Source organism: Podospora pseudocomata (genome assembly GCF_035222375.1).
Source record: "Podospora pseudocomata strain CBS 415.72m chromosome 2 map unlocalized CBS415.72m_2.2, whole genome shotgun sequence".
Taxonomy (NCBI): domain Eukaryota; kingdom Fungi; phylum Ascomycota; class Sordariomycetes; order Sordariales; family Podosporaceae; genus Podospora; species Podospora pseudocomata.
The window spans coordinates 2,100,824-2,113,843 of NW_026946366.1; the positions used below are offsets into that span (position 1 = coordinate 2,100,824).

General features: G+C 50.7%; 6 protein-coding genes and 1 non-coding gene across 7 annotated transcripts; 3 read left to right on the forward strand and 4 right to left on the reverse strand.

The window, feature by feature from the left end:
- Positions 1 to 275: 275 nt before the first annotated feature.
- Positions 276 to 3,546, reverse strand: QC762_210800 (uncharacterized protein). Its single transcript, XM_062887978.1, has 3 exons — positions 1,193 to 3,546; positions 428 to 1,132; positions 276 to 330 (listed from the first exon to the last, which is right to left on the reverse strand). Exons 1-2 carry the CDS (start codon positions 1,329 to 1,331, stop codon positions 702 to 704), a joined length of 570 nt encoding a protein of 189 aa, XP_062746165.1. The 5' UTR covers positions 1,332 to 3,546; the 3' UTR covers positions 276 to 330; positions 428 to 701.
- Positions 3,449 to 5,863, forward strand: QC762_210810 (uncharacterized protein). Its single transcript, XM_062887979.1, has 4 exons — positions 3,449 to 3,556; positions 3,645 to 3,938; positions 3,994 to 4,047; positions 4,107 to 5,863. Exons 2-4 carry the CDS (start codon positions 3,854 to 3,856, stop codon positions 4,178 to 4,180), a joined length of 213 nt encoding a protein of 70 aa, XP_062746166.1. The 5' UTR covers positions 3,449 to 3,556; positions 3,645 to 3,853; the 3' UTR covers positions 4,181 to 5,863.
- Positions 4,448 to 6,253, reverse strand: QC762_210820 (uncharacterized protein). Its single transcript, XM_062887980.1, has 3 exons — positions 5,507 to 6,253; positions 4,770 to 5,441; positions 4,448 to 4,712 (listed from the first exon to the last, which is right to left on the reverse strand). Exons 1-3 carry the CDS (start codon positions 5,695 to 5,697, stop codon positions 4,553 to 4,555), a joined length of 1,023 nt encoding a protein of 340 aa, XP_062746167.1. The 5' UTR covers positions 5,698 to 6,253; the 3' UTR covers positions 4,448 to 4,552.
- Positions 6,173 to 6,290, forward strand: QC762_0043370. The gene has a single exon. It is a non-coding gene; the product is annotated as a tRNA-Leu (tRNA).
- Positions 6,291 to 7,054: 764 nt separating this feature from the next.
- Positions 7,055 to 7,738, forward strand: QC762_210830 (uncharacterized protein; the record flags this gene model as incomplete). Its single annotated transcript, XM_062887981.1, has 1 exon — positions 7,055 to 7,738. One exon carries the CDS (start codon positions 7,055 to 7,057, stop codon positions 7,736 to 7,738), a length of 684 nt encoding a protein of 227 aa, XP_062746168.1.
- A 2,307-nt stretch (positions 7,739 to 10,045) lies between these two features.
- QC762_210835 (uncharacterized protein) lies at positions 10,046 to 10,629 on the reverse strand (the record flags this gene model as incomplete). The annotated part of the gene is given in 3 exon segments (XM_062887982.1): positions 10,046 to 10,182; positions 10,232 to 10,591; positions 10,608 to 10,629. 3 exon segments carry the CDS (start codon positions 10,627 to 10,629, stop codon positions 10,046 to 10,048), a joined length of 519 nt encoding a protein of 172 aa, XP_062746169.1.
- A 1,678-nt stretch (positions 10,630 to 12,307) lies between these two features.
- Positions 12,308 to 12,887, reverse strand: QC762_210840 (uncharacterized protein; the record flags this gene model as incomplete). The annotated part of the gene is given in 3 exon segments (XM_062887983.1): positions 12,308 to 12,508; positions 12,513 to 12,704; positions 12,840 to 12,887. Coding segments are annotated over 3 exon segments (441 nt in total).
- Between the last annotated feature and the right edge of the window lie 133 nt (positions 12,888 to 13,020).

Consider the following 13,020-nt stretch of genomic DNA (forward strand, 5'->3'; position numbering starts at 1 on the left):
TGGTTTTGGGGGAAAGCATCTTTTTGTCAGTAGCATCATTTTATGTCTGGGCATATATGGGGCATAACAGCAAAGTGTGAGAGCGTCGTTCGTGGTTGCATATCTCTGGGTTTATGTAGGGCGAAATTCCAAGGAAAGCATTTTGCCATCATACTGATGAGATCGAAATATTTCCGGGTTGTGCTTTTGGCCACCACATAAACGATCAAGCTTCACGTATGACCACTGGGCCAAAACACCGGGCAAAGTATGGTTCCAAATCAATGAGTACTGAGATGATGTTCAATTAATGATTCTCCAATACGGAGTATTTGCGAAAAGCCATGGATACTAGGTAGGTAACTAGTAGACCACCCAGCAAGTCTCTGCCTCAAGCAGAAGGCCAGGTGATAATCTGCCCATATCACCCACTAGAAACACGACATACAGTCTGCATGCTGTCGCTTCCCTTTCGTCTGTTTCTTCTGCGGCGTGTGCTTCTTCTTTGTCGAATTACGCCCAGCTTTTCCCATGTTTTGTTGACTCCCGTGGTGCTGCTCATGCGGCTCCCTTCCATGTAAATGCATATGCTCAAAATAATTGTTACCGGAACTCCTCGCTCGTAAAAGAAATGCTGCCCCCGAAGAGGTATCCCTTGCCTTCCCCCCCATATCGAAAGACCAATTGCGAATTTTCCGTCGAACTCCCCGGCTTCTGCTGTTCTATCTGTGCAAGAGCCTGTTGATGAGACTGCTCCTGCGACGATGTCGGCGTCCGTCTCTAGGATCCCTGGCTGCGTCTCTTGGATCCTGTTTCACTTGGCGGGTTGGGGAGTGTGGAGGCGAGCCTGTGCCGTCGGAGGTGGTGACACTATGGCCGTCCCGAGACGTCGGTCGAATACCAGCGGGTTGCTCAGCACTGGGTCGAATAGACCCAAAAGCCATGCGGCCTAGAGTAGCCAGAGCTCCTTCGTCAGAAGAGCCGCTGACTTTGCGGTCATACAGGCTAAGAGATCGACCATATGGTCGCTCAGTCTGAACTTGGAAGGACATCCTGTGCCTGATGAGTGCCCTGCCCACATTCACATCGTCTTCCGTGATGCATGCATCAGGACCAATCTTGGCGTCAGGGTGAGGAAGGGTGGTGTTCCTATCTGTGGGCATCTTGTTAGCGAGTCTGAACAATACAAGGACTTGGGTATTTCATAACTTACTTCCACAGAATGTATCGGGGAACCCCGTGTCCCTGATTCGTGTGGAGGTTTGTGATGGGCTTCTGGGAGGCGTAGCCATATCTTCGGATATCGTTGAGAAGCTCGTCGAAGGAGACTTTCTGAATCTTGGTCTACGCATCGTGAAGAACGTCTTAGTTGGTGTTTATGTATTCAAGCAAAGAGTGTGCTGATGACGATGCCTAGCCGCCACTGTGGGACTGTGTTGCTGTGTGGTGCGAAGGTCCGGATATAGCGGGCCGGACGGAAGTGAATGAGTTGATGGGCCAAGAAGGACCCTGGGGGTGTTGAACAATGAAGATCAACAAGCGATAGGAAGGGTAAAATAAAAAATTAAATATGAGACAAATGAGGGGATACACCAGGCATTCCCAGAGACAGAGGGTAGAGAAAAGGAAAAATAAAGACGATTTCGGTCGAGGAGAGCAGATCCTCAGAAGGGGAGGGGGCGAAGGTGCGAGTACGTGGCCGTCGAGGGTTTATCAAGTGACCAGCACAAAGAATAGGGCAGTGAAAGCGGTGCGAAACGTTGACCGACATAAAAGGGCCGCCACTTGACGACCGTTGAGAATGGCATTGTTATATGACATGGGAAATCAGACGAGGCCTTGCCTTGTACGGATTTCCACGGAAAAGACGGAACTGAGCCTAACTTGGCCCGCAGTCCAGACCAGCAACAGACTGTCAAGGCTGACAACATTTGGTGCTGCTGGGAAGGTTTTCGGTCTCGGGTAGAGGAAGCGAAAGTCAACGAGTGGTTATGAGGCCACTTAGGCTCACCTAGGTTGAGGTTATTTTGTGGGGCAGCCCCGCGAAGGTGAGCAGAACAGGCGCGCGGCAGGTCGAGAGACGCCGGCCAAGTGCGATCAATCGATTGTTGTTTCGATCTTGGCCAAACAAAGGCCAGCCTCGATAGGCGGATGACGTTTGTTCTGGAATGGTTGGTGATTGGTCGAAGGCTTCTTCTTTGAGAATTCGGAGAGGACGACAAAGGGTGCAAGATAAAGATAGAAACCACATGGATGGAAAGAAAGGAACAAGAGGCGAGAGATATCATGCCGGGGGAACATGCAGCTTTTGAAAGCCTATTCCCATCAAGTCGGACCATGACTCTGCGGGGGCAATCAAGGGTCAGCCACTGGGCAGCAGTCCTGCTTGCTGAGAAGGGCAGGCACGGACAGCGGAGAGTGAATTTCGCCTCGAGCAGGCACATCACGGCTAGAACGGATCACCGTGAGGTGCGGATGCCATGCCCGAAAGAGGGGACTGGAATACCTGCAGTCATGACGATTGGCTGCGATGGATACTCGGCAGTATGCAACACACACGACCGGACTCTGTAGCCTCTGAGTTAGAATGGTGACAGATATCATCTACTACCTCGCTTCTTGGGAACAACTAGCCAATACTGGAGTGCCAGCGAGCTCTTGTTTTCAAATACCCCACGCTGTGAAATGTTGGGGAAGAAGTCAGTGAGCAGTTTGAGGCCAGTGTCATCACCCAACCCCAAGAGCGAGGCCCGTCAACGCCCGGCCCTGCAAGCGGCCATGCCGGCCATGAATCCCCAAGCGCCGTACCAGTGTGGGAGGAACTGCACGTCACACAAAGTTGATCATAGGCCCCATTGGGGCCCGATGACGACCGAGCTCGAGACCTGTACCCATACAGCAAGATGTTCACCGCCGTGACCTGGTCCTGTTCGGCCTATCATGCATGTTGTGAATGGCCTCAACAGCTGTGAAGTCTGCATGTCTCAGAGCTGGACCTCAAAGGTGGGTGGTTCCGTAAAGTAATTCGTTCCGGGAGGTCATCCGGGCTGTTCGATCGGCGGTGCTCCGCACTTTAGCTGCCCCGCTGTCTTGGCACACTGAGACATTGCGATCGGATGCGGGATGATTGCTGCGATGCTTATTTGACTGATGAAGTACTGATGAAGTATTGAGGCCGCGAGAAGGCCATGAAGGTCATGAAGGCGTCTGGAATATCGATATCACATTCCTGTCCTTGGATTTTCGCAGGATCTCGAGATGGTGTGGGTGTAGGGTAGCGGCGTACTTCCGCCGACCTCCGAACATAATCCTCCGGCCCGTGAGAGCTTCACGGAACGCTCCGAGGCTGGGTTCGATATCGGATGAGGTAAATGAGTGGGGCCTTGTCGGTCTGTCCGATGCGCAAGCGCAAAGTATCAAAAGCTGGCTGATCCTTGTAAGGCGAAATTGGCGGTATATGCGTGGAAGACTCCGTGAAATGGTCCATATTTCTTCGAGAGAGAAGGGAACACAGAGTTGAGAAGTTGCTGGCTGGAGAGCCATCCAACAGTCAACCGAAGATTTCCCGTATCAAAGTGTAAGTGAATGGGGCGCACTGGCCACCTTGTGGTCCGGCATCCCCTGTCGAACTCACCCCTACGCTAAATCTTGAGGCGATGTGGCAGATTTGGTAAGGCGAAGCTGGCAGCTCTCTCCAGGTGGCCTTCCAGCAGTCCATTCTCCAAATTGTCTGTACACCACGCGACAATTCAGCAGACGACCGAATTGCCCAACGACATTTTTTTCCCTTTCCACGCCGGCACGCACGCAACCATCAATCAATTGATCTTAACTCTTTTTTAATTCATTTTTTACCCACACACAAACCGCCGCAATGTCCGACCAAGTGCAAGAAATCCTCGACGTCCCTCGCGAGTTCCTCAAGGACGGTATCCAGTTCATCCACAAGGCCCAGAAGCGTCTGTCTATGCATTGTCTCTTAGCCGGGGTGTCACCATGCTAACGATTGAACAGCCGACCAGAAGGAGTTCCTCAAGATCTCGCAAGCCGTTGGCGTCGGTTTCCTCAGTATGTCCGGTCTAGTTACAGCTACCAATACCGAATACAGTTGACTAACAGTTATGCAGTCATGGGCGCCGTCGGCTACTTCGTCAAGCTCATCCACGTTCCCCTTAACAACATCCTCGTCGGTGGCGCGTAAATCTGCTTTTTCGAACGGGAGATGATTGGCCGGGAGAAGGGAAGGACACGAACGACAGAGACGAGATACCAATAAACCGAATCAACGGGGACCGGGATCGAGTCCAGTGCAACGATACGTAATCAAGACGCGATGCATTCACGGCGGGAGCAGTCATGATACCACACATGATTGGGGACATGCGAGATAGGGACAGGGCGGGCGCAAAGATATCCATACATATTTCATCAGGTGTTTCGGCGGGCGATGGCGGCGGAACAAAACACTCAATAAAACCTTTCTGGTCATCAATAATTTTGCTCTAGCTAAGGATGCAATGTAGGGGCGCAATTGTACAAAAGTTTCTCAATGCAAGATCGAAACAGGGATCTATCATGGTTTCGCGAACCCCATGACAGCATACCGGAAGCTGCCATTGGCATACCCTCTCCTCATGGCACGGAATGCTTGCAAAAAGGCAATGCCATCTCTGCCTTGGCTGAAAGCAAACGCCCACAAGGACGGGTTCTGGATCAACGACCAAGAAATATCCCTACACCATTGTGTTAGCAGCCAACCTCCTCGAGACTATTTTGTTCAGGAAACTTACCATGTTTTCTTCACCTCCTGACTGATATCCTTCGGTCCCCCCACAACCTCTAGCCCGACCTCCTTCGCAAACTGCACATATCCATTCACCGTGCACATTGGCGGCAGCAGCATCCCATCCTCAATCGGCTTAATATCCGCATCAAACTGCTCCTGCGTCAAGCCCTCATCCTTGAACCAATCCGCCAGCACCAGTTTCCCGCCTGGTTTCAGCACATCAAACGCATTCCTGAAAAAGAGATCCTTCTTGGGGAAGTGAGAGAGCGCTTCTGAGATCCAGACAATGTCGAACTTGTCGTCCGGGCCGGTGAAGTAGCTCCCGAGGGTTTCGGCGTCGAGCTCGATAAAGCGGACTTTGCCGGGGCCGAGGGGGATGTACTCCCCGTCTGGGTACTGCTTGCTGCTGCTGTCGGAGAGCTTTTTGGCGCTTTGGACCTGCTTGCTGGAGATGGTGATGCCCGTCACGTGGGCGGCTAGCTCGCGGGCGAGGAAGCGGGAGGTGCCGCCTATTCCGCAGCCTACGTCGAGGATCTTGAGGGGTGGTGAGGTTGGAGCGGGGGAGGTGTGGATTTGGGAGGTTTCTAGGAGGAGGCGGATGAGGTTGATTTGGGCTTCTTCTTTTGGGAGGTCGGGGGAGGAGGGGGGCCAGTATCCGTGGTGGATGTGTTCGCCCCTGGGGGGGTTTGTTAGTGAGTGTCGTGACAATGTAAGTAAAGTATTTATGAGCTGGAGATGTACCAGAGGTTCAAGTAGTAGTCGCTTGCTAGGTCGTAGTGAAGCTTGATGCGGTCTTTGAGCTCCTGCATGGTTGTGTGGGCAAGTCCGAGGGGGGTGTCATATTGCTTGCTGAGAGGGGTCGTCTCCTGCTCACTTGATTTTCCCTCACCAGTGATGTTGGTTGGCTTCTGGGTTTCGGGAGCGGCACTCATGTTGATGGCTTGGCGCGGTGAAGCTGTGTAAGTCAATTGGTGAACCAAATGATCGGGATACGGATTCAAGACGTCAACTGTTGCAGAAAGGCGGGAAAGTAAACAATCGAGGCCGGAGAGGTTCACGGATTAAAGTTCAGTCAAAAGCCACGTCGCGTGGCTTCACCCAATAAATCAACGTCATGACGCCCTGAGTTCGCATCCCGTTTCTGGGACATGTGCAAGCAAGCAAGACAATGTAGGCAAGTGGAGCAGATGTCGTGGTCGTCATTGGCCCACCCAGATTCCGGATTACATTGTCCATGGTCCCAAGTGGCTTTCTTCAGATTGCCTTGGTTGGTGTCTTACTCTGCTCAAGCTCTCGAGATGATTCAAAAGAAAACGGTTCGTACTTGTCCTCCCCAGCGAAGCAAAACTTGTCCTTCAACCGCCCGAGTACAGGAAAGGACAAGAGGACAAAAATACAAAAGTAAATTGACTCGAGCGCGATTCGAACGCGCGCCTCTTTCGAGACTAGAATGCACCTGCCATACTGATAGGAAGATATTGAGATATCTTGAGTCTAGCGCCTTAGACCGCTCGGCCATCGAGCCATGTTATTTGATGAATGTCGGTGATGGAGTTTCGCCATATGATGAGCCCATTGTTGAACCATCTTTTTTATCACATTTTCATCTTCATCCATGTAAGCGGAATCCGATCTTGTTAGCAAACAAATCCGAAGGCAACGGCCTTTTGCGGTGTATCTCTCTTGCTTCACGGTCTGTGATCCTAGCTTGATGAGAGGTTCTTTCTTGAACTTCACACCAGTGCGTATCTACGATGATGCGAAACGCTACAAGAACATTTGGATTTTCATCGACTTTTCAGGATTGCTAGTAGGATAATGTCATCCAGTGCAAGAGAGAACCCAAACAAGATGACTCGGCCGGGACGCGCCTCGTGAGCTCGGAAGAGCAACCTATTATATGGTCCCGATTCTTGTTACCCGTAGTGGTGAAGACGGAGCACCCAGGTAAGTCGCTCGAGATATGGCTAAGGAGCTTACTCCTCGGCCTTACATTTGACCAAACTGTCCAGCAAGGATTGACAGTCGACATGCCGGAGACATCACAATGGTCACAGCACACAGAGCGAGGAGCTCTCACAGACACCACAACCCTTGTTGGACGCAGCACTCATACGGCCGATAATCTCAGAGTAGGCTATGCGTTTACCTACTATCGGCCGCTCGTTGAGCAGAGCTAACAATGTCCCCCTATTCTGATTGCTCCTGGCCTCGGACTTGGAGCGTTAAACGATCCGCGAGGCTGGTGACAAAACAAAGGCGATGGCGATGCGGTTGTCCAATTTCTGGATGAACTCTTCATCGTGCCAGGTAGGCCTTGAGAAGATCACTAGGTATATAAGGTGTGAAGCTCCCAGGTCATATCCCCTTTCTGTCCATCATCACCACCACAGTCTCAACATCACCTCCAGACCAACTCACACATCACACACTATTCCACTTTTAAACAACCAACCAACCTTTCAAAATGCAGTTAACAACCCTCTTCATGACCCTCTCAGCTGCTGCCGGCCTCGTTCTTGCCGCCCCTACTTCTGGCGCCACCTTGACACCTGCCAGCGTATCCAGTCCGATCTCCAGGGAATGAACGTTACCTACCGCCCCGATATGATCCACCTCTACCGCTCGAGCAATGCCTCTTTCAACGTCCCCGCCAACGCCCGTGGTCCCTGCTCTCTTATTGCGGCCTTTCCGGCCGACTATTCGATTAGAGACTCCTCGGTTGAGCAAGGCGGCAACCCCATTGCTGTCAACGTCACCGACGTTGATGGTCCCACCCCCGACTCCCTCGTTGGTACCGTTCGCTTCCCTTCTGCCTTGCCTGGTCCGACGACTAAGGAGGCAGTCAAGATCACCATCAACAGTTTTGCCTGCAGGGAGAAGATGACTTACCATTTTGAGGCCGCCGAGTTGGGTTCGGTTCAGTTCAAGAACACGGCGGATGCTGGGCTCTTCATTGAATATAGCTGCTAAGCAACCACTTATTGAGATGAGGACGTTGGTGATTTAGGGTTTGTGGGTAATCGGGAATATGGCGTGCGTCCTTCGTACCAGCTTTGGGAGCCACATTTAAATGGAAGCTCAGCGGCATGGGGGTATCTCATGGGGGTTAGAGATTCAGACGCTCCCTGTTCTTTGATAGACAGCAAGGGGATTTTATTAGTGAACTTTGAAACATGAGGACATTGTCAGATGATAGTGATTTGTAGAATGAGGGTCGCATATTTGTGAACTGTCCAAGCGTACCTATGCACTCTTTACTTAATTCCCTCCCAAGTCTCGGGGCGCAATCACAAGGGTTTCCCTTTTTTAAGGAACCCAGGCCAGAAGAAAAAGGTGATGTATTGAAGCAAAACGGCCACGAAAACCCACATATCACATAAACTACACAACTACATCCTATGGGGCCTAAGCTTTAGGAGTAACCTGGCCTGACCTGACTGAACGCTTACGGGGGGCAACTCATCTCATCTTTGTATAACTCCTTACCAAAGGCATACGCCGCCTAAGCTGCTTGGATCCACGACCAACAAGAGGGAGGAACGTCACTACCGCCAACACTATCATACACAACATCCGCACGGCCGACTAGCCCAGAAATGTTCTCCGGATAGTCCGCCATGCTCTTAATCCCATTGTCCTCGACCTCGCACTTGGAGCACTCGACTACCAACGAGCTGTGGAGCAACAAAGGCGGTGATGTCCTTGCTCAACCTTCGGATGAACTCTCCATCATGCCAGTCAGACCTTAGAGGATATGTCTATAAGATACCGGTTCTCCCCTAAAACAAGTCTCATCTCTATTTAACATCATCATAGCCTCAAGCCTCTCTTACCTTACACTTTTAACTGCGACCTCGGCCGGCGCCTACACTCAAATTGAAAGTCGGACCACCCTCTTGCACTCTTCAAGATGCATTTCTCAACCCTCTTCATCGCCCTGTCAGCCGCTGCCGGCCTCTCCCTTGCGGCCCCCACCTCTCATACCGACCAATCCACTTGCCAGCGTGTGAAGTCGGAATCGTACAAGGTCCACATCGCCACCCACTCCAATGAACCCGTGGAACCCGAAGTCTTGACTTTCTCCCTCCCCGACGGTACCCACGGCACCTGCTCTCTCATCGCCGACTTCCCGGCCGGCTATCCGATTATCGACTCTGGCGTTGAGGATGGCCGTAGCCCCCTTCCCATCAACGTGGTTGATTTCCACTCTAACGAACACGGCGCCGAAGTTGGCCCCGTCCTCGGTACATTCCGGATTTCTTCCGCCCTGCCTGACAAGAAGACCACAAAAGCGGTCAAATTGACCATCGCCAGTTTTCCTTGCGAGTGGATAAGGCTGTTTATAATCGAGGTTGCGGCCATAGGCCTGGTCGACTTCGAGCTGAATGACAAGAGCTGGCTGTTTATTGAGTATGGTTGTTAAGGAATCGATGGTTGGGAGCGGGAGGTTTTGGTGATTCGGGGGTAGCCTTTGTACCTCTTCGTTTTTTCTTCACTTTGGAACCCACCGTTTTGATTGACGCTCGCCAACATGGTGGTGTTGCATGGGGAATTAGACTTAGACGCCCCTTCTTTGATAGACAGGAATGCGATCTTTTTTTTGACCGTCTTTGATTGTGTATCGTTGAATGACTCTAAGGTACCTAGGTATAACCAAAATTCTACCGACAGACCCATGAAGCTGCTATTACTCTACTTTGCTTAGTTGACCCTTCCCAACCCTTAGGAACGCCATCCTCAGGGGGTCCTTCGTACGGTTCCCTATCGAAGACATGCGCTGCCAAAGCAGCCTTCAAGAACCCGAATTTCTGCACATAAATGCAGTCGTGGAAATTGAAGTTGCATTGGTTATATGTTAGATTAATATTAGTGTTATTAGTTCTCTAAATACCTCGCCCAGTATCAAACTTCTTACATCCAGCATACCTACAGTCGCTGCACCTAACCGCATGTCGGATTAAACCTTCGCGCTCAATGTTGTCTGGATAATCTTCTTTGAGAAACCGGTATGCCTCTTTCCTAGGAGCCTGTTGTATACCGTACTATCAGTATACCTCTCTAGATTAGTTATTTACAAGGAGAGAGGATTCCCACATCATTCCCTCGATGGTTGATGGGCCATCTGTCCTTATTCGGCCGATAAAAGTAATACTTTGTGTTTAATCGAATGTCTTCGGTGCTCTTAGTTGCTTCGTGATCCAGGCCGGCCTGCATTGTCTTGCTTCGTGATTCTGAATGACTATTAGCCCCAAGACCAAGAAAGAAATATCACCATTTCTACTCACGTTTCTCACCGAATCTCTGAGCCTTATCGGCACGTTCTTCTGCAAACCGTTGGTTGACTGTCTGCTTCCCAGCCTCCTCTGCCGCCTCATCTTCCGCAGAAATCAACTTATTCCACTGTTTATACACAACTAAACAAAAGTCAGTGAAATTTTTTTTTGTTTCATCTCATAGACTTACCCAAAGCCTTAGCAATAGCCTGCCCAGTCGGCCTCCCACCCTTGCTCCTCTCCTCAGCATCACAACCCTCCCACTTGCCATCCCAAGTCTGGATATCCAGCTCGTGCTGACCGCGTATATGGCAGATCAGTCCAGATGTGGAGGAGAAACTCTTGGCGGTTGGGCAGAGGATCCCATCTTCAAACTCAATCCGGCAAAAGACCTCTCCCGGAAGGATCTTGACGCCCTTTCGGTCATTGTCTGTAACGATCTCAGCGATCAGGAGTCCCTTTGGTCGGACCTGGTGGCCGTGGTATGACTGATAGTCGCGCTGAAAACTCTGGTCAATACTCTGGGAGTCATGATCGAAGCCGGGCCATACTCAAGGATCACTTACGCTGCTCTGTAGAGAAGCCCATGCTTGGTAGGGTTCAGCAAGTAAATCTGTTCCCATCACAATACGTATATCGAATAACCGTCCAAAGCAAGAGATATAACCCGATCTCCAACGAGTCCATTATTGGGCCCGCTCGAACCATGATGTTGGCGCCAGGCTTCATACTCCGGGGCATGAAACCGTCAAGTTCTTTTTGAGAAGCCTTCGAGCGAGAGAGTAATCATGGAGAACCTGCGCCTCATCAAATACTCACTGCCTGCCTAGGTCAAGATCATGTTTGCTATGTGACGTGATCCTGTCCTGTCTTGTTTCTACTTCTTCTCTTCATATTCGCCTCACAACTCGCATCAGGATACTTCCCAATAACGCCACTCAAAGAGACCATAACCGTCCGTCAGCGACGATCAATCTTTGCAACTACCTCAAGGAAACCAAGCCCGTCGGCTCCTGATGAAAGTCAGTTCGTCTCTAAATTAAATACCACCAAGATCAGCCCCCCGAACCTTTTCAGTTTGAACAAATGAACCCGCATTACCACCCATTGATACGCTCCTCAGCCTTGCCGTAAACAAATTAACAAACTGACATTCCAATCCGCAGTTTGCTGGCTAATAACTAAAGAGAGTTTTGTTTGGGGCCCCCCCTCGATCTGGCAGGGACCCCCTCTGGCCACCTAAACCCCTAACCTTGAGAAGAAAATCCAAAAATCCAACACTTGCTCCGACTTTCCAAGATGGATTCGATTTCGCTCGCATCGCTTTCCTAGCGCCCTACATATATATTCCAAATATTTACTTTCTTTTTTTTGAAAAAAAAAAAATGACAATAAAAATGTAATTTATAGTTATTTTCAGGCTATTTTACATTAAATCTTTTTTCATGTTTTATTTTTGAAATAGTAGTAAAAATTATATATCTTTCTTCTCTAACTAAAAAGGGGGAACTCGGGAGTTGCCAAGACTCAATAAATAGACTGACAAAAGCAGTAAAACATACAACAGCAGGGATTCCCCAGTGGTCACCCACCTGAGTACTAATCTGCCGATCAACTGTTTGACTAGGGGAGAGCGGACGGGATCCCGTATTTTCAGTTGTCTATGGTCGTATGTGACAGTCTTGGGTGAATTTGTGGTTTATGCTTGAAGCTCTGCTATTGGCAAGAAAAATCAAGAGTTTTGTGAGAGAAAAGAAGGGAGCAGCAAGCTCTGTGTGATGTGATGAATAGACGGGAGCTTTGGATGAGCTGCCCCGCTTTTATTGCCCCTCCACTCCTCGAGACAAATCCAACTGCTCTTTAGACGAGCTTTGGGAGGGTTGGTGAGATGTAGTTCAGGAGAGGATACTCCGGTCTTTTATTTTCCACCTTACGGGTAGGCAATGGCCAAGATTTGGATCCGGTGGCAGGTTTTTAACGTTGGTGTTGTTTTTTTTTGAGGAAGGTTTTGTTTTAGGAAGGTCAGATATCTTGCGATAAAGGCGATCTCCATCACCTGATTTGCCTCTTTCCATCTCTCAACTTTCAAAAGCCTTGTGGTCGAGTGAGATTTTCACACTGCAATTGAGGCTCAACTCACCTTTACATCTCACAATCCCATAACAACACCACATCAATTTGACAAAACACAACAGCAGCACACAATCACACCATCAAAAATGGCCCCCGCTTCCGGCCCCCCCTCGGTAGTAACAAACAACCTCTCCTACCTCTTCCAAGACCGCTCCGCCGGCCTCTCAGGCATAACCCTCTCCCTCCCCCCCAGATCCCGCACCCTCTTGATCGGCGCCAACGGCGCAGGCAAGACCACCCTCCTCCGCCTCTTGGCGGGAAAACGCCTAGCGCCAGCAGGCACAATCACCATCGGCGGCAACGACCCCTTCAAAGTCGGCCTCGAGGGCGTGACCTACCTCGGCCTGGAATGGGTCCTCAACGCCATCGTCCGCACCGACATCGGCGTCGACGAGCTCCTCCGCTCCGTCGGCGGGGACCAATACCCCGACCGTCGTGACGAGCTCGTCGCCGTTCTCGACATCGATACCAGGTGGAGGATGCACGCCGTTTCCGACGGCGAGCGCCGCAGGGTCCAGCTCGCCATGGGCCTAGTCCGGCCGTGGACGATCCTGTTATTGGATGAAATCACCGTCGACCTGGACGTCTGGTCCCGGAGTCAGTTTTTGAGCTTTTTGAAAAAGGAGACGGAGGAGAGGGAGTGCACGGTTGTGTATGCGACGCACATATTGGATAATTTGGCGGGGTGGCCGACGCATTTGGTGCATATGCATCTTGGGACGGTGGTGGAGTGGGGGACGACGGAGGAGATGTTGGAGAGTAAACTGGGGGGAGAAAAAGAGACGGGAAACAGTCGGCTAGGGGAGTTGGTGTTAAGGTGGTTGAAAGAGGACTTGGATAGAAGGG

Coding starts and splice junctions, on each gene's coding strand:
- QC762_210800 (XM_062887978.1), bottom strand. CDS start 1,331: ATGCGTAGACCAAGATTCAGAAAGTCTCCTTCGACGAGCTTCTCAACG. Junction 1,133..1,192: donor CCCCGATACATTCTGTGGAA/GTAAGTTATGAA, acceptor AGATGCCCACAG/ATAGGAACACCACCCTTCCT.
- QC762_210810 (XM_062887979.1), top strand. CDS start 3,854: ATGTCCGACCAAGTGCAAGAAATCCTCGACGTCCCTCGCGAGTTCCTC. Junction 3,939..3,993: donor CATCCACAAGGCCCAGAAGC/GTCTGTCTATGC, acceptor ACGATTGAACAG/CCGACCAGAAGGAGTTCCTC. Junction 4,048..4,106: donor CGTTGGCGTCGGTTTCCTCA/GTATGTCCGGTC, acceptor ACAGTTATGCAG/TCATGGGCGCCGTCGGCTAC.
- QC762_210820 (XM_062887980.1), bottom strand. CDS start 5,697: ATGAGTGCCGCTCCCGAAACCCAGAAGCCAACCAACATCACTGGTGAG. Junction 5,442..5,506: donor GACTACTACTTGAACCTCTG/GTACATCTCCAG, acceptor AAACCCCCCCAG/GGGCGAACACATCCACCACG. Junction 4,713..4,769: donor CAGGAGGTGAAGAAAACATG/GTAAGTTTCCTG, acceptor ACAATGGTGTAG/GGATATTTCTTGGTCGTTGA.